Source organism: Oncorhynchus mykiss, chromosome 27 (genome assembly GCF_013265735.2).
Source record: "Oncorhynchus mykiss isolate Arlee chromosome 27, USDA_OmykA_1.1, whole genome shotgun sequence".
In the NCBI taxonomy this organism is placed as follows: Eukaryota; Metazoa; Chordata; class Actinopteri; order Salmoniformes; family Salmonidae; genus Oncorhynchus; species Oncorhynchus mykiss.
The window spans coordinates 37,550,913-37,578,698 of record NC_048591.1 but is presented as its reverse complement, the minus strand read 5'-3'; the positions used below and the strand labels follow the sequence as shown (position 1 = coordinate 37,578,698).

At 49.6% G+C, this 27,786-nt stretch overlaps 2 protein-coding genes across 6 annotated transcripts in view; one reads left to right on the top strand and one right to left on the bottom strand.

Annotated features, from left to right (window-relative positions):
* The window catches only part of LOC110508013 (tumor necrosis factor receptor superfamily member 19L), a 79,233-nt gene extending 76,733 nt beyond the window's left edge, over window positions 1-2,500 (top strand). For 2 of the 4 annotated variants that reach the window (XM_036964960.1, XM_036964959.1), the window contains exons 10-11: window positions 1,214-1,367; window positions 2,150-2,500. In XM_036964960.1, the coding sequence (XP_036820855.1) occupies window positions 1,214-1,367; window positions 2,150-2,200 (205 nt within the window). In that variant the 3' untranslated portion in view covers window positions 2,201-2,500. Of the gene's footprint in view, window positions 1-1,213; window positions 1,368-1,746; window positions 1,833-2,141 lie in introns of all 4 variants that reach the window. The other 2 variants (XR_005039984.1, XM_036964961.1) reach the window with 2 other exon arrangements.
* Window positions 2,501-9,825: 7,325 nt separating this feature from the next.
* The window catches only part of LOC110508012 (P2Y purinoceptor 2-like), a 32,345-nt gene continuing 14,384 nt past the window's right edge, over window positions 9,826-27,786 (bottom strand). The window contains exons 1-3 of one of the 2 annotated variants that reach the window (XM_036965781.1): window positions 25,716-25,985; window positions 24,514-25,383; window positions 9,826-10,220 (exon numbers count right to left, since the gene is read on the bottom strand). In XM_036965781.1, the coding sequence (XP_036821676.1) occupies window positions 10,026-10,220; window positions 24,514-25,365 (1,047 nt within the window). In that variant the 5' untranslated portion in view covers window positions 25,366-25,383; window positions 25,716-25,985 and the 3' untranslated portion in view covers window positions 9,826-10,025. Of the gene's footprint in view, window positions 10,221-24,513; window positions 25,384-25,715; window positions 25,986-27,786 lie in introns of those variants that run through there. The other variant, XM_036965780.1, reaches the window with a different exon arrangement.

The window sequence follows — 27,786 nt, the reverse complement described above, 5'->3', positions numbered from 1 at the left end:
CATGCACCGCATATCCATGCACCGTATATCCATGCACCGCATATCCATGCACCGCATATCCATGCACCGTATATCCATGCACCGTATATCCATGCACCGCATATCCATGCACCGTATATCCATGCACCGTATATCCATGCACCGCATATCCATGCACCGTATATCCATGCACCGCATATCCATGCACCGTATATCCATGCACCGTATATCCATGCACCGTATATCCATGCACTGTATATCCATGCACCGTATATCCATGCACCGCATATCCATGCACCGTATATCCATGCACCGTATATCCATGTACCGTATATCCATGCACCGCATATCCATGCACCGCATATCCATGCACCGTATATCCATGCACCGCATATCCATGCACCGTATATCCATGTACTGTATATCCATGCACCGTATATCCATGCACTGTATATCCATGTACTGTATATCCATGCACCGCATATCCATGTACTGTATATCCATGCACCGTATATCCATGCACTGTATATCCATGTACTGTATATCCATGCACCGTATATCCATGCACCGCATATCCATGCACCGCATATCCATGCACCGTATATCCATGCACCGCATATCCATGCACCGTATATCCATGCACCGTATATCCATGCACCGTATATCCATGCACCGCATATCCATGCACCGCATATCCATGCACCGCATATCCATGCACCGTATATCCATGCACCGTATATCCATGCACCGTATATCCATGCACCGCATATCCATGCACCGTATATCCATGCACCGCATATCCATGCACCGCATATCCATGCACCGTATATCCATGCACCGCATATCCATGCACCGCATATCCATGCACCGCATATCCATGTACTGTATATCCATGCACCGCATATCCATGCACCGTATATCCATGCACCGCATATCCATGCACCGCATATCCATGCACCGTATATCCATGCACCGCATATCCATGCACCGTATATCCATGCACCGTATATCCATGTACCGTATATCCATGACCGCATATCCATGCACCGTATATCCATGCACCGTATATCCATGCACCGTATATCCATGCACCGCATATCCATGCACCTCATATCCATGCACCGTATATCCATGCACCGTATATCCATGCACCGTATATCCATGCACCGCATATCCATGCACCGTATATCCATGCACCGCATATCCATGCACCAATCTTCCGTTTGATTAACAGGTTTCAGGTGGCTCAGATTCAGGAGCAGAGGCCTGGTTCCGTGGAGATGACGTTCTGCCCAGAGTCGAGTGACTCAGTGGAGGATTCATCTCTGCTGGGGGTGAACAAGTCATCCTCGTCATCATCCTCACCAGCTGCCAGGGGTACACAGGAGGTGATGGTTACTTCCTGTCTTGCTGATACTCCCTCTCGTTTTATTTTCACCTCCTCTCTTCCTCTTTCCAGTCCACAGAACAATCTGCTTCTTGAGTTCTCTCAGGAGACCCTGGCAGCACACAGAGGAGATCATATTCTCCTAGTGACCGCTGAATTATGGAATAGTAATACATTGCCTGTCATTGTGGTGCTGGGAAGAACTCCGTCAACCACACACACACACACACACACACACTCCCTAGTTAGTCATCAGTGACAAAAACACACACGTCTAGCTCAGCACGTTTAAACGTGACACACACAATCACGACACACTTACGGTTTGTCAGTGCTGACGAGTGAACGAATTAAATTGTATTTTTGCATCAAATTGCCAGTTGGCATCCCATCCCTGACAGTTAGTGAGGAAGCTACTGACCCCTGGTGGTGACATTGGGAACACACACCACCTCAAGTCCTGCCTGTAAGACACATTCCCATGAAGCAACATCCTGTGAGTCAACGATCAACCATTCTAATAATCTCTCTCGCTCTCTCTCTCTCTGTCTCTCTCCTATCTGTCTCTCTCTCTCTGTCTCTCTGTCTCTTTCTCTGTCTCTCTCTCTCTCTCTCTCTCTCTCTCTCTCTCTCTGTCTCTCTCCTCTCTCTCTCTCCCTCTCTCTCTGTCTCTCTCCTCTCTGTCTCTCTCTCTCTCTCTGTCTCTCTCCTCTCTGTCTCTCTCTCTCTCTTTCCGTCTCTCTCTCTCTCTTTCCACTTGCTCTCTCTCTTACAGGTTAACAGCTAAACATTTGCAGAGTGGAATGCTGGGTAAAAATAACTCTACCTCGCTGATCGATGGATGTGATGGGATTCCAAAATGGCGACCAGAGAATTTGGGATTTGGGAAGTTAGCCTGGGTTCCAGACAAAGGGAAACCCTTGTATTTATAACACAAACAAGTTGTATCTATTCCTATTGTCTTTAGAGGCAGGGAGAAGAGAGGAGGAACAAACTATGAATTAACCCAACCGTGTGGTCAACACAGTCTGCACTCGACCCTGTGCAATACACACACACACACACACACACACACACACACACACACACACACACACACACACACACACACACACACACACACACACACACACACACACACACACAGAGGTAGGCCTACATAGACACATAGACATACAAAAAAGAACAAGTATTATTATTATAGGAAACCACTCCAATTTGTAGTGTAGAGAACTTTTAATCATTTTTCTAACACTTTCAGCTGTTTTGACTTGTTATATTTGAAACGCTGATTAGCGTAAGTTTTAGGCCTTCTTGATAATGTTGAATGTAGTCTCCAACATTGACAGAGAGACATAATAATATACAAACAGCATGAACTACATGTTGTACTCTTTAGCTCTTATAGATGGCATTTAACTTCATTTAGTTTCTGATTAAAGTTGAACTGGTGGTCAAAGCAGTGTAAATGACTGTATATATGTACATAGGGCTGTGAATATTGAAACTCTTAGATTTGACCAGAGGAGGGTCGGACAGCGACAGGGAGAGAGTCAGGGAAAGGGTCAGGGAGAGAGTCAGGGAGAGGGTCAGGGAGAGAGTCAGGGAGAGAGTCAGGGAGAGAGTCAGGGAGAGAGTCAGGGAGAGGGTCAGGGAGAGGGTCAGGGAGAGAGTCAGGGAGAGAGTCAGGGAGAGAGTCAGGGAGAGAGTCAGTGACAGCGACAGGGAGAGAGTCAGGGAGAGAGTCAGGGACAAGGTCAGGACAGGGTCAGGGAGAGGGTCAGGGAGAGGGTCAGGGAGAGAGTCAGGGAGAGAGTCAGGGAGAGAGTCAGGACAGAGTCAGGGACAGGGTCAGGAACAGGACAGGGACAGGACAGAGTCGGGGACAGGACAGGATCAGGAACAGGACAGAGTCAGGGACCGTGTCAGTCAGGGACAGGACAGAGTCAGGGACAGCATCAATCAGGGACAGGACAGGGTCAGGAACAGAGTCAGGGACCGCGTCAGTCAGGGACAGCATCAGTCAGGGTCAGGGACAGGACAGTCAGGGACAGGACAGTCAGGGACAGGACAGAGTCAGGGACAGGACAGGGTCAGGAACAGAGTCAGGGACAGCGTCAGTCAGGGACAGGGCAGAGTCAAGGACAGGGCAGAGTCAGGGACAGCGTCAGTCAGGGACAGCGTCAGTCAGGGACAGCGTCAGTCAGGGACAGGGCAGAGTCAGGGACAGGTCAGTCAGGGACAGAGTCAGGAACAGGGTGTGGGTTTGCCAGTAGTTTGCGGTGCTTCTTTTGACACACTTAAGTATGTCCCAGGCATTTTGGGGGAGATGTGCTTTGTCCTGTGACTTCCTCTCTCCTGGCGTGTCACAGATCAGTTGACCCTCCCAGCTACACTGACCATTGATCAGTGGCATCCTACTCCATGTGGCACTTAGCTCAAACCATGACCTCACTTCCTGCCTTGTGACAATTGCCTTTCAACAAACATAGACTAAGGGTATTAGGATAATCAACTAGTCTCTTTTGCCCCCACAGATAAAGCACTACAGATGCATTATTCATTCCGTTTTCAGTCAACTGTTATTACGTAATGCTACACACACACACACACACACACACACACACACACACACACACACACACACACACACATACACACACTGTCTCACTCTTCCAAGGAGAGCATGCAGACAGACACTATCATCTCTGGGTAATCTGAGTAAAAACTGTATTCTCAGTCCTCCTAAAGGGAACTACATTATCATAGGAATATTTAGACTTTGACCATCTCAATGTCATTCCCTCAGCTGCATTTCAAGTGTTTTTACTTCAGTTTTTAGTTTGTTATTTGAATAGATTTCCGAGTAGTGGCTGACGTAGCTGCTTCACTGTGGAAACAGTTTGTGTTTTTCAGTTTACATTTGATAAAGGGTGGATGATGATCAGGATCTAGTTGAACTGTTTTTTATATTCTGTATGTTGCTGTTTTTGCCGTTCAGAACCATTGTCTGGAGTTGATCATCTTTATGGTTTGAACATTTCCATGTTTTAATCTGATTTATTATAACATGTTATAAACTGATTTATTATAACATGTTATAAACTGATTTATTATAACATGTTATAAACTGATTTATTATAACATGTTATAAACTGATTTATTATAACATGTTATAAACTGATTTATTATAACATGTTATAAACTGATTTATTATAACATGTTATAAACTGATTTATTATAACATGTTATAAACTGATTTATTATAACATGTTATAAACTGATTTATTATAACATGTTATAAACTGATTTATTATAACATGTTATAAACTGATTTATTATAACATGTTATAAACTGATTTATTATAACATGTTATAAACTGATTTATTATAACATGTTATAAACTGATTTATTATAACATGTTATAAACTGATTTATTATAACATGTTATAAACTGATTTATTATAACATGTTATAAACTGATTTATTATAACATGTTATAAACTGATTTATTATAACATGTTATAAACTGATTTATTATAACATGTTATAAACTGATTTATTATAACATGTTATAAACTGATTTATTATAACATGTTATAAACTGATTTATTATAACATGTTATAAACTGATTTATTATAACATGTTATAAACTGATTTATTATAACATGTTATAAACTGATTTATTATAACATGTTATAAACTGATTTATTATAACATGTTATAAACTGATTTATTATAACATGTTATAAACTGATTTATTATAACATGTTATAAACTGATTTATTATAACATGTTATAAACTGATTTATTATAACATGTTATAAACTGATTTATTATAACATGTTATAAACTGATTTATTATAACATGTTATAAACTGATTTATTATAACATGTTATAAACTGATTTATTATAACATGTTATAAACTGATTTATTATAACATGTTATAAACTGATTTATTATAACATGTTATAAACTGATTTATTATAACATGTTATAAACTGATTTATTATAACATGTTATAAACTGATTTATTATAACATGTTATAAACTGCAGTGTTGCAGAAAGGAAACCAACTCATCTTCTTTACATTGTAGATTTGTATTTATTATGATATTGCATTTTTCTCTATGATATTTCTACTCTTGAAATAAATGAGCGGTTTATTTTGACTCGTCTGCGTGTGGTTTGTGTTATAATGCATTAACTTTCCACGGTAAACACGCGTGAGTCTATATGAGCCCACGGTAAACACGCGTGTGAGTCTATATGAGCCCACGGTAAACACGCGTGTGAGTCTATATGAGCCCACGGTAAACACGCGTGTGAGTCTATATGAGCCCACTGTAAACACGCGTGTGAGTCTATATGAGCCCACGGTAAACACGCGTGTGAGTCTATATGAGCCCACGGTAAACACGCGTGTGACTCTATATGAGCCCACGGTAAACACGCGTGTGAGTCTATATGAGCCCACGGGAAACACGCGTGTGAGTCTATATGAGCCCATTGTAAACACACGTGTGAATCTATATGAGCCCATTGTAAACACGCGTGTGAATCTATATGAGCCCACGGTAAACATGTGTGTGAGTCTATATGAGCCCACGGTAAACACGCGTGTGAGTCTATATGAGCCCACGGTAAACACGCGTGTGAGTCTATATGAGCCCATTGTAAACACGCGTGTGAATCTATATGAGTCCACGGTAAACATGTGTGTGAGTCTATATGAGCCCACGGTAAACACACGTGTGAGTCTATATGAGCCCACGGTAAACACGCGTGTGAGTCTATATGAGCCCACGGTAAACACGCGTGTGAGTCTATATGAGCCCACGGTAAACACGCGTGTGAGTCTATATGAGCCCACGGTAAACACGCGTGTGAGTCTGTATGAGTCCACGTTAAACACACGTGTGAGTCTGTATGAGCCCACGGTAAACATGCGTGTGAGTCTATATGAGCCCACGGTAAACACACGTGTGAGTCTGTATGAGCCCACGGTAAACACGCGTGTGAGTCTATATGAGCCCACGGTAAACACGCGTGTGAGTCTATATGAGCCCACGGTAAACACGCGTGTGAGTCTATATGAGCCCACGGTAAACACGCGTGTGAGTCTATATGAGCCCACGGTAAACACGCGTGAGTCTATATGAGCCCACGGTAAACACACGTGTGAGTCTATATGAGCCCACGGTAAACACGCGTGTGAGTCTATATGAGCCCACGGTAAACACGCGTGTGAGTCTATATGAGCCCACGGTAAACACGCGTGTGAGTCTATATGAGCCCACGGTAAACACGCGTGTGAGTCTATATGAGCCCACGGTAAACACACGTGTGAGTCTATATGAGACGCGTGTTTACCGTGAGTCTATATGAGGGCCCAAAAAATAAAGGCTGTCGACAAACATTGATTATGACATGGATGATGTCGACAAACATTGATCCACTATCAGCACAATACGGTGACAGGATGTTAAATACATTGACAGGATGTTAAGTACGGTGACAGGATGTTAAATACATTGACAGGATGTTAAATACGGTGACAGGATGTTAAATACGGTGACAGGATGTTAAATACGGTGACAGGATGTTAAGTACGGTGACAGGATGTTAAATACATTGACAGGATGTTAAATACGGTGACAGGATGTTAAGTACGGTGACAGGATGTTAAGTACGGTGACAGGATGTTAAATACAGTGACAGGATGATAAATACGGTGACAGGATGTTAAGTACGGTGACAGGATGTTAAATATGGTGACAGGATGTTAAATACGGTGACAGGATGTTAAATACATTGACAGGATGTTAAATACGGTGACAGGATGTTAAGTACGGTGACAGGATGTTAAGTACGGTGACAGGATGTTAAATACATTGACAGGATGTTAAGTACGGTGACAGGATGTTAAGTACGGTGACAGGATGTTAAATACGGTGACAGGATGTTAAATACGGTGACAGGATGTTAAATACATTGACAGGATGTTAAATACGGTGACAGGATGTTAAGTACGGTGACAGGATGTTAAGTACGGTGACAGGATGTTAAGTACGGTGACAGGATGTTAAGTGAGCCTTTAGTGCCCTCTAGTGCAGTACGGGAAATCTTCGCACAACTAAATACACTGAACAAAAATATAAACGCAACACGTAAAGGGTCCCATATTTCATGACCTGAAATAAAAGATACCAGAAATGTTCCACACGCACAAAAAGCTTTTTTTCTCAAATGTTGTGCACAAATTTACATACCTGTTAATGAGCATTTATCCTTTGCCAAGATAATCCATCCACCTGACAGGTGTGGCATACCAAGAAGCTGATCAAACATCATGATCATTACACAGATGCACCTTGTGCAGAGACAATAAAAGGCCCCCTAAAATGTGCAAATTTGTCACACAACACAACGTCACTGATGTCTCAAGTTTTGAGGGAGCGTGCAATTGGCAGGCTGACCATGAATGTCCACCAGAGCTGTTGCAATAGAATTTAATGATCATTTCTCCAATGTGGTTTTAGAGAATATGGCAGTACGTCCAACCGGCCTCAAACCACAGACCACGTGTAATCCCTCTGCTGCAGAGGATAAGTTCATTACCGTTATCTGCACCTCAGAAATTGCAGCCCAAATAAATGCTTCACAGAGTTCAAGTAACAGACACATCTCAACATCAACTGTTCAGAGACTGCGTGAATCAGGCCTTTGTGGTTGAATTGCTGGAAAAGAAAACGCTACTAAAGGACACCAATAAGAAGAAGAGACTTGCTTAGGCCAAGAAACACGAGCAATGGACATTAGACAGGTGGAAATCTGTCCTTTGGCCTGAGTCCAAATTTGAGATTTTTGGTTCCAACCTCTGTGTCTTTGTGAGACGCAGAGTAGGTGAACGGATGATCTCCGCAAGTGTGGTTCCCACCGTGAAGCATGGAGGAGGAGGTCTGATGGTGTGGGGGTCCTTTGCTGGTGACACTGTATGTGATTTATTTAGAATTCAAGGCACACTTACCCAGCTACCACAGCATTCTGCAGTAATACGCCACCCCATCTGGTTTGCTCTTAGTGGGACTATCATATGTTCTTCAACAGGACAATTACCCAACACACCTCCAGACTGTGTAAGGGCTATTTGACTGAGAAGGAGAGTGATGGAGTGCTGCGTCAGATGTCCTGGCCTCCACAATCACCTGACCTCAACTCATTTGAGATGGTTTGGGATGAGTTGGACCGCAGAGTGACAGAAAAGCAGCCATGATTTGTTGGATTTTGTTTAATTTGTTTAACATTTTTTTGGTTGCTACATGATTCCATATGTGTTATTTCATAGTTTTGATGTCGTCACTGTTATTCTACCCTGTAGAAAATAGTAGAAATAAACAAAAACCCTTGAATGACCAGGTGTTCTATACTTTTGACTGGTACTGTATATAAAAAATAATACTATATATGAATAAAAATAAATAAGTTATTCAAGTATAAATTACCAAAGTTATGATAGATTGCTATAGATTTTTTGTTAATTTCCAAAATTACTGAAGATTCTGGTAACTTTGGTAAATTACAGGTAGCTTTGTTTAAGCATTAGTTTTTTTTCTCTGTAATTTGTAGTCGTGCCAGCAGTGAGCCTGTGTTGCTTCTATAAAACTCTCTGGATTATATCCAGCACCATCTGTGTGTCTTTGGGATGTTAATTCATGATTTTCCAGACGCACCCTAGAACCTGTCCAAGTCATGCCTGGGCCTGAACCTCTTTCTCTGACAGCTCTCAAGAGGAGGTCCTCTTCAGACTGACTTACAGTCTGTGTGTGGTGTATGCATTTCTGAAGATAGGTTTGTTAGATACACTACAATCAGTGGCCCCTAAAGATATAATAACTGTATATTGTGATTACAATAGTGATTAGAATATCACTAACATCACTATCATGTGAGAGCATATATATGCTCTCTACACTGTCAGCATCAACCAGTGTATTTCTCTCTGCCGTTAGCTAAGGAAGCTAAGTCAGATTTCAATCAATGAGTTACTGTATACCCCTCTCACTTTCAAGTAATAAGTCTAGTATTTGTATTGTATGTGCAATCTCCCGTTATTTACCAGTCAGGGATAAAACATTCAATAAAATATGCCCACTTTGTTTGACACCGTTCATTCTCTTTCAAACAGTCGTCATCCCATAGAATTAGGAATAGTAGGATCTCTATGGGTCATCCGATCCATATCAGATACTGTTATTCAGTTCAAAGGAGCCAGTCATCAAATCAAATGTGTTTATATAGACCTTCTTACATCAGCTGATATCTCAAAGTACTGTACAGAAACCCAGCCTAAAACCCCAAACAGCAAGCAATGCAGGTGTAGAAGCACGGTGGCTAGGAAAAACTCCCTAGAAAGGCCAAAACCTAGGAAGAAACCTAGAGAGGAACCAGGCTATGTGGGGTGGCCAGTCCTCTTCTGGCTGTGCCGGGTGGAGATTATAACAGAACATGGCCAAGATGTTCAAATGTTCATAAATGACCAGCAGGGTCAAATCATCCATCCAGTGTCTTTGTCGAACTGTGTTTTCTCCATTCCAATGGAATACACACTGTGTTCCATAGCTATTCAGATAACAGATTGATCTTCCTGTCGGTCAGAGCTGCGTCGAGAGTGCCGCCGTCACGCTTCCTGGTTTCATTTGTGATGCCCTGCTTCTGTTAGTGAAGTTTCTACGGAAACCCTGTCCAGCCATGAAGTAGAGGATGGGATCCACACAGCTGTTGGCGCTGGCCAGGGGGCGTGTCACCTTATAGGCCATGCTGGACACCTTCAGCAGCTCACAGCTCACCTGGGGATGAATAAAAACTCTAATGATTTAAACATTAAGGCCGGGATTCAACCCTTATAATTCTGTTGACAATGTGCCTTTTAAAGAGCAACTGCCTTTAAAAAGCAGCAAATCCATTTGAAAACAACCCATGATGTATCCCTTTGAAAACGACCCATGATGCATCCCTTTGAAAACGACCCATGATGCATCCCTTTGAAAACGACCCATGATGCATCCCTTTGAAAACGACCTATGATGTATCCCTTTGAAAACGACCTATGATGTATCCCTTTGAAAACGACCTATGATGTATCCCTTTGAAAACGACCTATGATGTATCCCTTTGAAAACGACCCATGATGCATCCCTTTGAAAACGACCTATGATGTATCCCTTTGAAAACAACCTATGATGTATCCCTTTGAAAACAACCTATGATGTATCCCTTTGAAAACGACCTATGATGTATCCCTTTGAAAACGACCTATGATGTATCCCTTTGAAAACGACCCATGATGCAGCCCTTTGAAAACGACCCATGATGCATCCCTTTGAAAACGACCTATGATGTATCCCTTTGAAAACGACCTATGATGTATCCCTTTGAAAACGACCTATGATGTATCCCTTTGAAAACGACCTATGATGTATCCCTTTGAAAACGACCCATGATGCATCCCTTTGAAAACGACCTATGATGTATCCCTTTGAAAACGACCTATGATGTATCCCTTTGAAAACAACCTATGATGTATCCCTTTGAAAACAACCTATGATGTATCCCTTTGAAAACAACCTATGATGTATCCCTTTGAAAACAACCTATGATGTATCCCTTTGAAAACAACCTATGATGTATCCCTTTGAAAACGACCTATGATGTATCCCTTTGAAAACGACCTACGAGGCATCCCTTTGAAAACGACCTATGATGTATCCCTTTGAAAACAACCTATGATGTATCCCTTTGAAAACGACCTATGAGGCATCCCTTTGAAAACGACCTATGATGTATCCCTTTCAAAACAACCTATGATGTATCCCTTTGAAAACAACCTATGATGTATCCCTTTGAAAACAACCTATGATGTATCCCTTTGAAAACAATCTATGATGTATCCCTTTGAAAACGACCTATGATGTATCCCTTTGAAAACGACCTATGATGTATCCCTTTGAAAACAACCTATGATGTATCCCTTTGAAAACAACCTATGATGTATCCCTTTGAAAACGACCTATGATGTATCCCTTTGAAAACAACCTATGATGTATCCCTTTGAAAACAACCTATGTGGCATCGATGACAGATTTCTTGAATTATCTTAGATTCCTTCACGTGCCAATCGGTATGTTCAGTGGCTCTTTAAAGGCAATGTTACCGGGCTCACAGAGATCATACTTAAGTTAAATGCTGCAGATGTCGTCTCCATAGTGGAAATTACATTTAAATGTCAATGACCTTTGAATCCCAGCCTATACAAGAATAATGACAATATCAACAACAACAATCATAATAGCAGTGGTTAAATTGAGCCTGAGCTAACTGGAACTCCAGCATCTTGGGTGACAGGGAGAGCTACCTGGAGCCAGACTCCTGCATCTTGGGTGACAGGGAGAGCTACCTGGAGCCAGACTCCAGCATCTTGGGTGACAGGGATAGCTACCTGGAGCCAGACTCCTGCATCTTGGGTGACAGGGAGAGCTACCTGGAGCCAGACTCCTGCATCTTGGGTGACAGGGAGAGCTACCTGGAGCCAGACTCCAGCATCTTGGGTGACAGGGATAGCTACCTGGAGCCAGACTCCTGCATCTTGGGTGACAGGGAGAGCTACCTGGAGCCAGACTCCTGCATCTTGGGTGACAGGGAGAGCTACCTGGAGCCAGACTCCTGCATCTTGGGTGACAGGGAGAGCTACCTGGAGCCAGACTCCTGCATCTTGGGTGAAAGGGAGAGCTACCTGGAGCCAGACTCCTGCATCTTGGGTGACAGGGAGAGCTACCTGGAGTCAGACTCCTGCATCTTGGGTGACAGGGAGAGCTACCTGGACCTAGACTCCTGCATCTTGGGTGACAGGGAGAGCTACCTGGAGCCAGACTCCTGCATCTTGGGTGACAGGGAGAGCTACTTGGAGCCAGACTCCTGCATCTTGGGTGACAGGGAGAGCTACCTGGAGCCAGACTCCTGCATCTTGGGTGACAGGGAGAGCTACCTGGAGCCAGACCCCTGCATCTTGGGTGACAGGGAGAGCTACCTGGAGCCAGACTCCTGCATCTTGGGTGACAGGGAGAGCTACCTGGAGCCAGACTCCTGCATCTTGGGTGACAGGGAGAGCTACCTGGAGTCAGACTCCTGCATCTTGGGTGACAGGGAGAGCTACCTGGAGCCAGACTCCTGCATCTTGGGTGACAGGGAGAGCTACCTGGAGCCAGACTCCTGCATCTTGGGTGACAGGGAGAGCTACCTGGAGCCAGACTCCTGCATCTTGGGTGACAGGGAGAGCTACCTGGAGCCAGACTCCTGCATCTTGGGTGACAGGGAGAGCTACCTGGAGCCAGACTCCTGCATCTTGGGTGACAGGGAGAGCTACCTGGAGCCAGACTCCTGCATCTTGGGTGACAGGGAGAGCTACATGGAGCCAGACTCCTGCATCTTGGGTGACAGGGAGAGCTACCTGGAGCCAGACTCCTGCATCTTGGGTGACAGGGAGAGCTACCTGGAGCCAGACCCCTGCATCTTGGGTGACAGGGAGAGCTACCTGGAGCCAGACTCCTGCATCTTGGGTGACAGGGAGAGCTACCTGGAGCCAGACTCCTGCATCTTGGGTGACAGGGAGAGCTACCTGGAGCCAGACTCCTGCATCTTGGGTGACAGGGAGAGCTACCTGGAGCCAGACTCCTGCATCTTGGGTGACAGGGAGCGCTACTTGGAGCCAGACTCCTGCATCTTGGGTGACAGGGAGAGCTACCTGGAGCCAGACTCCTGCATCTTGGGTGACAGGGAGAGCTACCTGGAGCCAGACCCCTGCATCTTGGGTGACAGGGAGAGCTACCTGGAGCCAGACTCCTGCATCTTGGGTGACAGGGAGAGCTACCTGGAGCCAGACTCCTGCATCTTGGGTGACAGGGAGAGCTACCTGGAGCCAGACTCCTGCATCTTGGGTGACAGGGAGAGCTACCTGGAGCCAGACTCCTGCATCTTGGGTGACAGGGAGAGCTACCTGGAGCCAGACTCCTGCATCTTGGGTGAAAGGGAGAACTACCTGGAGCCAGACTCCTGCATCTTGGGTGACAGGGAGAGCTACCTGGAGCCAGACTCCTGCATCTTGGGTGACAGGGAGAGCTACCTGGAGCCAGACTCCTGCATCTTGGGTGAAAGGGAGAACTACCTGGAGCCAGACTCCAGCATCCTGGGTGAAAGGGAGAACTACCTGGAGCCAGAGTCCAGCATCCTGGGTGAAAGGGAGAACTACCTGGAGCCAGAGTCCAGCATCCTGGGTGAAAGGGAGAGCTACCTGGAGCCAGAGTCCAGCATCTTTGGTGAAAGGGAGAACTACCTGGAGCCAGACTCCTGCATCTTGGGTGACAGGGAGAGCTACCTGGAGTCAGACTCCTGCATCTTGGGTGACAGGGAGAGCTACCTGGAGCCAGACTCCTGCATCTTTGGTGACAGGGAGAGCTACCTGGAGCCAGACTCCTGCATCTTGGGTGACAGGGAGAGCTACCTGGAGTCAGACTCCTGCATCTTGGGTGACAGGGAGAGCTACCTGGAGCCAGACTCCGGCATCTTGGGTGACAGGGAGAGCTACCTGGAGCCAGACTCCTGCATCTTGGGTGACAGGGAGAGCTACCTGGAGCCAGACTCCTGCATCTTGGGTGACAGGGAGAGCTACCTGGAGCCAGACTCCTGCATCTTGGGTGACAGGGAGAGCTACCTGGACCTAGACTCCTGCATCTTGGGTGACAGGGAGAGCTACCTGGAGCCAGACTCCTGCATCTTGGGTGACAGGGAGAGCTACTTGGATTCAGACTCCTGCATCTTGGGTGACAGGGAGAGCTACCTGGAGCCAGACTCCTGCATCTTGGGTGACAGGGAGAGCTACCTGGACCTAGACTCCTGCATCTTGGGTGACAGGGAGAGCTACCTGGAGCCAGACTCCTGCATCTTGGGTGACAGGGAGAGCTACTTGGAGCCAGACTCCTGCATCTTGGGTGACAGGGAGAGCTACCTGGAGCCAGACTCCTGCATCTTGGGTGACAGGGAGAGCTACCTGGAGCCAGACCCCTGCATCTTGGGTGACAGGGAGAGCTACCTGGAGCCAGACTCCTGCATCTTGGGTGACAGGGAGAGCTACCTGGAGCCAGACTCCTGCATCTTGGGTGACAGGGAGAGCTACCTGGAGTCAGACTCCTGCATCTTGGGTGACAGGGAGAGCTACCTGGAGCCAGACTCCTGCATCTTGGGTGACAGGGAGAGCTACCTGGAGCCAGACTCCTGCATCTTGGGTGACAGGGAGAGCTACCTGGAGCCAGACTCCTGCATCTTGGGTGACAGGGAGAGCTACCTGGAGCCAGACTCCTGCATCTTGGGTGACAGGGAGAGCTACCTGGAGCCAGACTCCTGCATCTTGGGTGACAGGGAGAGCTACCTGGAGCCAGACTCCTGCATCTTGGGTGACAGGGAGAGCTACCTGGAGCTAGACTCCTGCATCTTGGGTGACAGGGAGAGCTACCTGGAGCCAGACTCCTGCATCTTGGGTGACAGGGAGAGCTACCTGGAGCCAGACCCCTGCATCTTGGGTGACAGGGAGAGCTACCTGGAGCCAGACTCCTGCATCTTGGGTGACAGGGAGAGCTACCTGGAGCCAGACTCCTGCATCTTGGGTGACAGGGAGAGCTACCTGGAGTCAGACTCCTGCATCTTGGGTGACAGGGAGAGCTACCTGGAGCCAGACTCCTGCATCTTGGGTGACAGGGAGAGCTACCTGGAGCCAGACTCCTGCATCTTGGGTGACAGGGAGAGCTACCTGGAGCCAGACTCCTGCATCTTGGGTGACAGGGAGAGCTACCTGGAGCCAGACCCCTGCATCTTGGGTGACAGGGAGAGCTACCTGGAGCCAGACTCCTGCATCTTGGGTGACAGGGAGAGCTACCTGGAGCCAGACTCCTGCATCTTGGGTGACAGGGAGAGCTACCTGGAGCCAGACTCCTGCATCTTGGGTGACAGGGAGAGCTACCTGGAGCCAGACTCCTGCATCTTGGGTGACAGGGAGAGCTACCTGGAGCCAGACTCCTGCATCTTGGGTGAAAGGGAGAACTACCTGGAGCCAGACTCCTGCATCTTGGGTGACAGGGAGAGCTACCTGGAGCCAGACTCCTGCATCTTGGGTGACAGGGAGAGCTACCTGGAGCCAGACTCCTGCATCTTGGGTGAAAGGGAGAACTACCTGGAGCCAGACTCCAGCATCCTGGGTGAAAGGGAGAACTACCTGGAGCCAGAGTCCAGCATCCTGGGTGAAAGGGAGAACTACCTGGAGCCAGAGTCCAGCATCCTGGGTGAAAGGGAGAGCTACCTGGAGCCAGAGTCCAGCATCTTTGGTGAAAGGGAGAACTACCTGGAGCCAGACTCCTGCATCTTGGGTGACAGGGAGAGCTACCTGGAGTCAGACTCCTGCATCTTGGGTGACAGGGAGAGCTACCTGGAGCCAGACCCCTGCATCTTGGGTGACAGGGAGAGCTACCTGGAGCCAGACTCCTGCATCTTGGGTGACAGGGAGAGCTACCTGGAGCCAGACTCCTGCATCTTGGGTGACAGGGAGAGCTACCTGGAGCCAGACTCCTGCATCTTGGGTGACAGGGAGAGCTACCTGGAGCCAGACTCCTGCATCTTGGGTGACAGGGAGAGCTACCTGGAGCCAGACTCCTGCATCTTGGGTGAAAGGGAGAACTACCTGGAGCCAGACTCCTGCATCTTGGGTGACAGGGAGAGCTACCTGGAGCCAGACTCCTGCATCTTGGGTGACAGGGAGAGCTACCTGGAGCCAGACTCCTGCATCTTGGGTGAAAGGGAGAACTACCTGGAGCCAGACTCCAGCATCCTGGGTGAAAGGGAGAACTACCTGGAGCCAGAGTCCAGCATCCTGGGTGAAAGGGAGAACTACCTGGAGCCAGAGTCCAGCATCCTGGGTGAAAGGGAGAGCTACCTGGAGCCAGAGTCCAGCATCTTTGGTGAAAGGGAGAACTACCTGGAGCCAGACTCCTGCATCTTGGGTGACAGGGAGAGCTACCTGGAGTCAGACTCCTGCATCTTGGGTGACAGGGAGAGCTACCTGGAGCCAGACTCCTGCATCTTTGGTGACAGGGAGAGCTACCTGGAGCCAGACTCCTGCATCTTGGGTGACAGGGAGAGCTACCTGGAGTCAGACTCCTGCATCTTGGGTGACAGGGAGAGCTACCTGGAGCCAGACTCCGGCATCTTGGGTGACAGGGAGAGCTACCTGGAGCCAGACTCCTGCATCTTGGGTGACAGGGAGAGCTACCTGGAGCCAGACTCCTGCATCTTGGGTGACAGGGAGAGCTACCTGGAGCCAGACTCCTGCATCTTGGGTGACAGGGAGAGCTACCTGGACCTAGACTCCTGCATCTTGGGTGACAGGGAGAGCTACCTGGAGCCAGACTCCTGCATCTTGGGTGACAGGGAGAGCTACTTGGATTCAGACTCCTGCATCTTGGGTGACAGGGAGAGCTACCTGGAGCCAGACTCCTGCATCTTGGGTGACAGGGAGAGCTACCTGGACCTAGACTCCTGCATCTTGGGTGACAGGGAGAGCTACCTGGAGCCAGACTCCTGCATCTTGGGTGACAGGGAGAGCTACTTGGAGCCAGACTCCTGCATCTTGGGTGACAGGGAGAGCTACCTGGAGCCAGACTCCTGCATCTTGGGTGACAGGGAGAGCTACCTGGAGCCAGACCCCTGCATCTTGGGTGACAGGGAGAGCTACCTGGAGCCAGACTCCTGCATCTTGGGTGACAGGGAGAGCTACCTGGAGCCAGACTCCTGCATCTTGGGTGACAGGGAGAGCTACCTGGAGTCAGACTCCTGCATCTTGGGTGACAGGGAGAGCTACCTGGAGCCAGACTCCTGCATCTTGGGTGACAGGGAGAGCTACCTGGAGCCAGACTCCTGCATCTTGGGTGACAGGGAGAGCTACCTGGAGCCAGACTCCTGCATCTTGGGTGACAGGGAGAGCTACCTGGAGTCAGACTCCTGCATCTTGGGTGACAGGGAGAGCTACCTGGAGCCAGACTCCTGCATCTTGGGTGACAGGGAGAGCTACCTGGAGCCAGACTCCTGCATCTTGGGTGACAGGGAGAGCTACCTGGAGTCAGACTCCTGCATCTTGGGTGACAGGGAGAGCTACCTGGAGCCAGACTCCTGCATCTTGGGTGACAGGGAGAGCTACCTGGAGCCAGACTCCTGCATCTTGGGTGAAAGGGAGAACTACCTGGAGCCAGACTCCTGCATCTTGGGTGACAGGGAGAGCTACCTGGAGCCAGACTCCTGCATCTTGGTGACAGGGAGAGCTACCTGGAGCCAGACTCCTGCATCTTGGGTGAAAGGGAGAACTACCTGGAGCCAGACTCCAGCATCCTGGGTGAAAGGGAGAACTACCTGGAGCCAGAGTCCAGCATCCTGGGTGAAAGGGAGAACTACCTGGAGCCAGACTCCTGCATCTTGGGTGACAGGGAGAGCTACCTGGAGCCAGACTCCTGCATCTTGGGTGACAGGGAGAGCTACCTGGAGCCAGACTCCTGCATCTTGGGTGACAGGGAGAGCTACCTGGAGTCAGACTCCTGCATCTTGGGTGACAGGGAAAGCTACCTGGAGCCAGACTCCTGCATCTTGGGTGACAGGGAGAGCTACCTGGAGCCAGACTCCTGCATCTTGGGTGACAGGGAGAGCTACCTGGACCTAGACTCCTGCATCTTGGGTGACAGGGAGAGCTACCTGGAGCCAGACTCCTGCATCTTGGGTGACAGGGAGAGCTACCTGGAGCCAGACTCCTGCATCTTGGGTGACAGGGAGAGCTACCTGGAGCCAGACTCCTGCATCTTGGGTGAAAGGGAGAACTACCTGGAGCCAGACTCCTGCATCTTGGGTGACAGGGAGAGCTACCTGGAGCCAGACTCCTGCATCTTGGGTGACAGGGAGAGCTACCTGGAGCCAGACTCCTGCATCTTGGGTGAAAGGGAGAACTACCTGGAGCCAGACTCCAGCATCCTGGGTGAAAGGGAGAACTACCTGGAGCCAGAGTCCAGCATCCTGGGTGAAAGGGAGAACTACCTGGAGCCAGAGTCCAGCATCCTGGGTGAAAGGGAGAGCTACCTGGAGCCAGAGTCCAGCATCTTTGGTGAAAGGGAGAACTACCTGGAGCCAGACTCCTGCATCTTGGGTGACAGGGAGAGCTACCTGGAGTCAGACTCCTGCATCTTGGGTGACAGGGAGAGCTACCTGGAGCCAGACTCCTGCATCTTTGGTGACAGGGAGAGCTACCTGGAGCCAGACTCCTGCATCTTGGGTGACAGGGAGAGCTACCTGGAGTCAGACTCCTGCATCTTGGGTGACAGGGAGAGCTACCTGGAGCCAGACTCCGGCATCTTGGGTGACAGGGAGAGCTACCTGGAGCCAGACTCCTGCATCTTGGGTGACAGGGAGAGCTACCTGGAGCCAGACTCCTGCATCTTGGGTGACAGGGAGAGCTACCTGGAGCCAGACTCCTGCATCTTGGGTGACAGGGAGAGCTACCTGGACCTAGACTCCTGCATCTTGGGTGACAGGGAGAGCTACCTGGAGCCAGACTCCTGCATCTTGGGTGACAGGGAGAGCTACTTGGATTCAGACTCCTGCATCTTGGGTGACAGGGAGAGCTACCTGGAGCCAGACTCCTGCATCTTGGGTGACAGGGAGAGCTACCTGGACCTAGACTCCTGCATCTTGGGTGACAGGGAGAGCTACCTGGAGCCAGACTCCTGCATCTTGGGTGACAGGGAGAGCTACTTGGAGCCAGACTCCTGCATCTTGGGTGACAGGGAGAGCTAACTGGAGCCAGACTCCTGCATCTTGGGTGACAGGGAGAGCTACCTGGAGCCAGACCCCTGCATCTTGGGTGACAGGGAGAGCTACCTGGAGCCAGACTCCTGCATCTTGGGTGACAGGGAGAGCTACCTGGAGCCAGACTCCTGCATCTTGGGTGACAGGGAGAGCTACCTGGAGTCAGACTCCTGCATCTTGGGTGACAGGGAGAGCTACCTGGAGCCAGACTCCTGCATCTTGGGTGACAGGGAGAGCTACCTGGAGCCAGACTCCTGCATCTTGGGTGACAGGGAGAGCTACCTGGAGCCAGACTCCTGCATCTTGGGTGACAGGGAGAGCTACCTGGAGCCAGACTCCTGCATCTTGGGTGACAGGGAGAGCTACCTGGAGCCAGACTCCTGCATCTTGGGTGACAGGGAGAGCTACCTGGAGCCAGACTCCTGCATCTTGGGTGACAGGGAGAGCTACCTGGAGCCAGACTCCTGCATCTTGGGTGACAGGGAGAGCTACCTGGAGCCAGACTCCTGCATCTTGGGTGACAGGGAGAGCTACCTGGAGCCAGACCCCTGCATCTTGGGTGACAGGGAGAGCTACCTGGAGCCAGACTCCTGCATCTTGGGTGACAGGGAGAGCTACCTGGAGCCAGACTCCTGCATCTTGGGTGACAGGGAGAGCTACCTGGAGTCAGACTCCTGCATCTTGGGTGACAGGGAGAGCTACCTGGAGCCAGACTCCTGCATCTTGGGTGACAGGGAGAGCTACCTGGAGCCAGACTCCTGCATCTTGGGTGACAGGGAGAGCTACCTGGAGCCAGACTCCTGCATCTTGGGTGACAGGGAGAGCTACCTGGAGTCAGACTCCTGCATCTTGGGTGACAGGGAGAGCTACCTGGAGCCAGACTCCTGCATCTTGGGTGACAGGGAGAGCTACCTGGAGCCAGACTCCTGCATCTTGGGTGAAAGGGAGAACTACCTGGAGCCAGACTCCTGCATCTTGGGTGACAGGGAGAGCTACCTGGAGCCAGACTCCTGCATCTTGGTGACAGGGAGAGCTACCTGGAGCCAGACTCCTGCATCTTGGGTGAAAGGGAGAACTACCTGGAGCCAGACTCCAGCATCCTGGGTGAAAGGGAGAACTACCTGGAGCCAGAGTCCAGCATCCTGGGTGAAAGGGAGAACTACCTGGAGCCAGACTCCTGCATCTTGGGTGACAGGGAGAGCTACCTGGAGCCAGACTCCTGCATCTTGGGTGACAGGGAGAGCTACCTGGAGCCAGACTCCTGCATCTTGGGTGACAGGGAGAGCTACCTGGAGTCAGACTCCTGCATCTTGGGTGACAGGGAAAGCTACCTGGAGCCAGACTCCTGCATCTTGGGTGACAGGGAGAGCTACCTGGAGCCAGACTCCTGCATCTTGGGTGACAGGGAGAGCTACCTGGACCTAGACTCCTGCATCTTGGGTGACAGGGAGAGCTACCTGGAGCCAGACTCCTGCATCTTGGGTGACAGGGAGAGCTACCTGGAGCCAGACTCCTTTATCTTGGGTGACAGGGAGAGCTACCTGGAGCCAGACTCCTGCATCTTGGGTGACAGGGAGAGCTACCTGGAGCCAGACTCCTGCATCTTGGGTGACAGGGAGAGCTACCTGGAGCCAGACTCCTGCATCTTGGGTGACAGGGAGAGCTACCTGGAGCCAGACTCCTGCATCTTGGGTGACAGGGAGAGCTACCTGGAGCCAGACTCCTGCATCTTGGGTGACAGGGAGAGCTACCTGGAGCCAGACCCCTGCATCTTGGGTGACAGGGAGAGCTACCTGGAGCCAGACTCCTGCATCTTGGGTGACAGGGAGAGCTACCTGGAGCCAGACTCCTGCATCTTGGGTGACAGGGAGAGCTACCTGGAGTCAGACTCCTGCATCTTGGGTGACAGGGAGAGCTACCTGGAGCCAGACTCCTGCATCTTGGGTGAAAGGGAGAACTACCTGGAGCCAGACTCCAGCATCCTGGGTGAAAGGGAGAACTACCTGGAGCCAGAGTCCAGCATCCTGGGTGAAAGGGAGAACTACCTGGAGCCAGAGTCCAGCATCCTGGGTGAAATGGAGAGCTACCTGGAGCCAGAGTCCAGCATCTTGGGTGAAAGGGAGAACTACCTGGAGCCAGACTTCTGCATCTTGGGTGACAGGGAGAGCTACCTGGAGCCAGACTCCTGCATCTTGGGTGACAGGGAGAGCTACCTGGAGCCAGAGTCCAGCATCTTGGGTGAAAGGGAGAACTACCTGGAGCCAGACTCCTGCATCTTGGGTGACAGGGAGAGCTACCTGGAGCCAGACTCCTGCATCTTGGGTGACAGGGAGAGCTACCTGGAGTCAGACTCCTGCATCTTGGGTGACAGGGAAAGCTACCTGGAGCCAGACTCCTGCATCTTGGGTGACAGGGAGAGCTACCTGGAGCCAGACTCCTGCATCTTGGGTGACAGGGAGAGCTACCTGGACCTAGACTCCTGCATCTTGGGTGACAGGGAGAGCTACCTGGAGCCAGACTCCTGCATCTTGGGTGACAGGGAGAGCTACCTGGAGCCAGACTCCTGCATCTTGGGTGACAGGGAGAGCTACCTGGAGCCAGACTCCTGCATCTTGGGTGAAAGGGAGAACTACCTGGAGCCAGACTCCTGCATCTTGGGTGACAGGGAGAGCTACCTGGAGCCAGACTCCTGCATCTTGGGTGACAGGGAGAGCTACCTGGAGCCAGACTCCTGCATCTTGGGTGACAGGGAGAGCTACCTGGAGTCAGACTCCTGCATCTTGGGTGACAGGGAGAGCTACCTGGAGCCAGACTCCGGCATCTTGGGTGACAGGGAGAGCTACCTGGAGCCAGACTCCTGCATCTTGGGTGACAGGGAGAGCTACCTGGAGCCAGACTCCTGCATCTTGGGTGACAGGGAGAGCTACCTGGAGCCAGACTCCTGCATCTTGGGTGACAGGGAGAGCTACCTGGACCTAGACTCCTGCATCTTGGGTGACAGGGAGAGCTACCTGGAGCCAGACTCCTGCATCTTGGGTGACAGGGAGAGCTACTTGGATTCAGACTCCTGCATCTTGGGTGACAGGGAGAGCTACCTGGAGCCAGACTCCTGCATCTTGGGTGACAGGGAGAGCTACCTGGACCTAGACTCCTGCATCTTGGGTGACAGGGAGAGCTACCTGGAGCCAGACTCCTGCATCTTGGGTGACAGGGAGAGCTACTTGGAGCCAGACTCCTGCATCTTGGGTGACAGGGAGAGCTAACTGGAGCCAGACTCCTGCATCTTGGGTGACAGGGAGAGCTACCTGGAGCCAGACCCCTGCATCTTGGGTGACAGGGAGAGCTACCTGGAGCCAGACTCCTGCATCTTGGGTGACAGGGAGAGCTACCTGGAGCCAGACTCCTGCATCTTGGGTGACAGGGAGAGCTACCTGGAGTCAGACTCCTGCATCTTGGGTGACAGGGAGAGCTACCTGGAGCCAGACTCCTGCATCTTGGGTGACAGGGAGAGCTACCTGGAGCCAGACTCCTGCATCTTGGGTGACAGGGAGAGCTACCTGGAGCCAGACTCCTGCATCTTGGGTGACAGGGAGAGCTACCTGGAGCCAGACTCCTGCATCTTGGGTGACAGGGAGAGCTACCTGGAGCCAGACTCCTGCATCTTGGGTGACAGGGAGAGCTACCTGGAGCCAGACTCCTGCATCTTGGGTGACAGGGAGAGCTACCTGGAGCCAGACTCCTGCATCTTGGGTGACAGGGAGAGCTACCTGGAGCCAGACTCCTGCATCTTGGGTGACAGGGAGAGCTACCTGGAGCCAGACCCCTGCATCTTGGGTGACAGGGAGAGCTACCTGGAGCCAGACTCCTGCATCTTGGGTGACAGGGAGAGCTACCTGGAGCCAGACTCCTGCATCTTGGGTGACAGGGAGAGCTACCTGGAGTCAGACTCCTGCATCTTGGGTGACAGGGAGAGCTACCTGGAGCCAGACTCCTGCATCTTGGGTGACAGGGAGAGCTACCTGGAGCCAGACTCCTGCATCTTGGGTGACAGGGAGAGCTACCTGGAGCCAGACTCCTGCATCTTGGGTGACAGGGAGAGCTACCTGGAGTCAGACTCCTGCATCTTGGGTGACAGGGAGAGCTACCTGGAGCCAGACTCCTGCATCTTGGGTGACAGGGAGAGCTACCTGGAGCCAGACTCCTGCATCTTGGGTGACAGGGAGAGCTACCTGGAGCCAGACTCCTGCATCTTGGGTGACAGGGAGAGCTACCTGGAGCCAGACTCCTGCATCTTGGGTGACAGGGAGAGCTACCTGGAGCCAGACTCCTGCATCTTGGGTGAAAGGGAGAACTACCTGGAGCCAGACTCCAGCATCCTGGGTGAAAGGGAGAACTACCTGGAGCCAGAGTCCAGCATCCTGGGTGAAAGGGAGAACTACCTGGAGCCAGAGTCCAGCATCCTGGGTGAAATGGAGAGCTACCTGGAGCCAGAGTCCAGCATCTTGGGTGAAAGGGAGAACTACCTGGAGCCAGACTTCTGCATCTTGGGTGACAGGGAGAGCTACCTGGAGCCAGACTCCTGCATCTTGGGTGACAGGGAGAGCTACCTGGAGCCAGAGTCCAGCATCTTGGGTGAAAGGGAGAACTACCTGGAGCCAGACTCCTGCATCTTGGGTGACAGGGAGAGCTACCTGGAGCCAGACTCCTGCATCTTGGGTGACAGGGAGAGCTACCTGGAGTCAGACTCCTGCATCTTGGGTGACAGGGAAAGCTACCTGGAGCCAGACTCCTGCATCTTGGGTGACAGGGAGAGCTACCTGGAGCCAGACTCCTGCATCTTGGGTGACAGGGAGAGCTACCTGGAGCCAGACTCCTGCATCTTGGGTGACAGGGAGAGCTACCTGGAGCCAGACTCCTGCATCTTGGGTGACATGGAGAGCTACTTGGAGCCAGACTCCTGCATCTTGGGTGACAGGGAGAGCTACCTGGAGCCAGACTCCTGCATCTTGGGTGACATGGAGAGCTACTTGGAGCCAGACTCCTGCATCTTGGGTGACAGGGAGAACTACCTGGAGCCAGAGTCCAGCAACCTCTGTGAAAGGGAGAACTACCTGGAGCCAGAGTCCAGCATCCTGGGTGAAAGGTAAAGCCAGGCAGAGCCTTTAAAAGCATAGTTTTCCAGTGGTTGTGGTACTGTACCTGGGAGGGATCCATCTGCTCCAGGTATCTGAGGGAGTAGTACAGACTTCTGGTCAGGTGGAAGGGTAGGAAACACAGCATGAACACTGCTAACACAATGATTATCATCTTCACAGACTTGTGTTTGGAGCGATGAGCAGCGAGCCCCCCGACTCCCCTCGACTGGCTCCCTCCTGCCCCCCAGGTGGGCTCCAGAAGCTTCCTCACCATCAGTCCATAGCACACCATCACCACCATGAAGGGGAAGGCAAACATCAGGACAGACACCACCGAGCTGTACACCAGGAAGTGATGAAATAACTCTGGACTGGACGTGTCGAAACACACCCTCTCTGTCCCCTCGTCCCTGGTGCGTGAGAAGTAGAGCACGGGAGCCTGGCACATCAACACACACGCCCACACCGCCACAGACACCAGCCGGGCTCTCCGGGAGCTGACCCAGCTCAGTGACCTCATCGGGTAGCACACACCCAGGAAGCGGTGCAGGCTGATGCAGCACAGGAACAGGATGGAACCGTAGAGGTTAGCGTAGAACAGGAAGCGGATGAGTTTGCAGAACGGCTCGCTGAAGGGCCAGTCGTTCTCGTCGGCGTAGTAGTAGATTAGGAAGGGTAGGGTGAGGATGTAGAGGGTGTCGCACACTGTCAGGTTGAACATGTACACCGTGGAGGGCTTCCAGCGTTTTGTACGGAACAGGATCACGTACATGGCCGTGACATTCAGGGCTAGGCCAATCACGAAGACCAGAGTGTAGCTGACAGGAAGCAGGATGTACTTGAAGTCCTCCTTGAATTGACAGCGCCAGCTGTGCCCGCTGCTCTCATTTGTTGAGTGGTTGGCGAAGGTAGCCATTTTTGTTCATAAACAGATCTGAGGAGGATACAGAAGTTAACTAATATGCGCCCACACACCCACATACAGAATGAGAGAGAGAAGACAAGTGTGATAGTAAATATCAACTGTACTAGCCACTTGTATAACACTCCACAGTAAAGCTAAAGGAGTACCAATGTCTCTGTTGACTTCAAATTGTATTGGTCACATACACATGGTTAGCAGATGTTAATGCGAGTGTAGCGAAATGCTTGTGCTTCTAGTTCCCGACAATGCAGTAATATCTAACAAGTAATCTATCAAATTCACAACAACTATGCATGCATGAAGGCACATACTGGAAGCAGAAGCTCATTTTGACATAATACCCATAATTCCTTCATTTGTATCTTTCCTCAATCCCCTTACGAGTCCAAGTTAAGAGAGGGTTGGAGTGGAGGAAGTTGGATGTTTTGTCCTTAGATAGTGATAGATGTTATAGCTGTTCCAACAGGTTTGGATCCCACAGAGAGCACTTTGAACGTTTAAGTTAATGATTCATCAGGAAGTTATTGTCCTATTTTCACAGGTTCCGAGCATGGTGACAGGATATGATAACTAAGGTTGCAAAAGGAAGGTATATTACTGAAAACATTCAAAGTTTACCAGTAAACTCCCAGAATTTTGATATCTTTCATGGATTTTATGTAAAATATATGAAATAAATATGAAATAAATAAAATAAGATATACAATGTCAAAACTGTAAAACATCCTAAATATAAACTGTCAACTTAGTGAATACCACTGCTGTTTAACATTAGGGTTTCACCATGAAATATCCTTCATATTTATTTTTGATAAACTTTGATTTATTTGACTATGCCAGTATATATTTGTTGTCAATGTTTTGGTGTCAAACTGGTGGTAGTTGTGAATAAAGTCAATAGTTGGAAGAGTTACAGAGTTAATAAAAAAATAATGCCATTGTTGATTAGATGCTTATGTCATTAATTAGGCCATTTTCTCTTGAGCCATATGCTCTGTCTACTAGAAACTCATGAACAATATGGACACAGATATAATAAATTAATACTATATATGAATACATTTTCTTAAATTATTCAAGTATAAAATACCAAAGTTACGATAGATTACTATAGATTTTCTGTTAATTACCACAATTACTGAAGATTCTGGTAAATTTGGTAGTTTTGCAACCTTAATGATAACACAGAGAAATACACATGGCATGGTACAGCAACACATCAGCATGAATGCATTGTTACGTTCCCCAGTTTCTGTGTTGTGGGTTTGTGTATATGTATGTGTGTATTTTAGGAAATGGCTTCCTGGATTCCACCAAGCAGCTGATTGGTCAGCCAAATTGCAGATTGGAGCATTGATCCCACCCTCTCGTTAGGGGATACAGCTGTCGGCAATTACCGACTCCTGCCGGCAGCTTGAAAAGCCAGAGTACCTTTGTTAGGAGAGAGAGCTTCCTGGATGTCCTGTGTTGGTTGTGACTCAGAGACAGTTTTGTTGAAAGCATTTGTAGCCGCTACTTCTGAGTTCTGTCTGTGCCAATAGGACTCAGTGTTTTTGATTAGTGAAATTGTACCCTTTACATGAGTAATTATTCTGTTTTTGTTCCCTGGGGGAGGGGAAGGCACCTTGGGAGTGTTTAGGCAAGAGGCCTGTGGCCATACATGTACCCGTAGAACGTACTCTGTCTACGCCACTAGGTAAGACCTGGGCAGGCCACCCCCTGTATTGTGGTTAGCGCGCGCCAGATGGCGTTAAGAATAAGTAAGTGTGTAGGAGAGGGGGCTCTTTAACTTCTACTTTCTTTGTTCCATCCAGCCCCTTTTCCCCGAATTACAGTGTAAAGGAAGAATAAATTCCCTGTAAACGGTAATATTCTCTGCCTCTGTCATCCTGCACCTACAATCACATATCTCTTTCACTCCACGGGGAATTGTAGCAGGGTGTGGCGTTCCCCCCCCCCCCTCCAAGAGGCGTGTGTAACAGTAGTTTTATAACACAGAGACACGCACACGTAGATCGAGGGTGGGGGTGGTACAATTCTTTTCCACCAACAGACGTCTGTATAGGCCTGTTAATACAGGACTAGTAATACAGGACTAGTAATACAGGACTAGTAAAGGTATGTTAATACAGGACTAGTAATACAGGACTAGTAATACAGGACTAGTAATACAGGTCTGTTAATACAGGACTAGTAAAGGTCTGTTAATACAGGACTAGTAATACAGGACTAGTAAAGGTCTGTTAATACAGGACTAGTAAAGGTCTGTTAATACAGGACTAGTAATACAGGACTAGTAATACAGGACTAGTAAAGGTCTGTTAATACAGGACTAGTAATACAGGACTAGTAAAGGTCTGTTAATACAGGACTAGAAATACAGGACTAGTAATACAGGACTAGTAATACAGG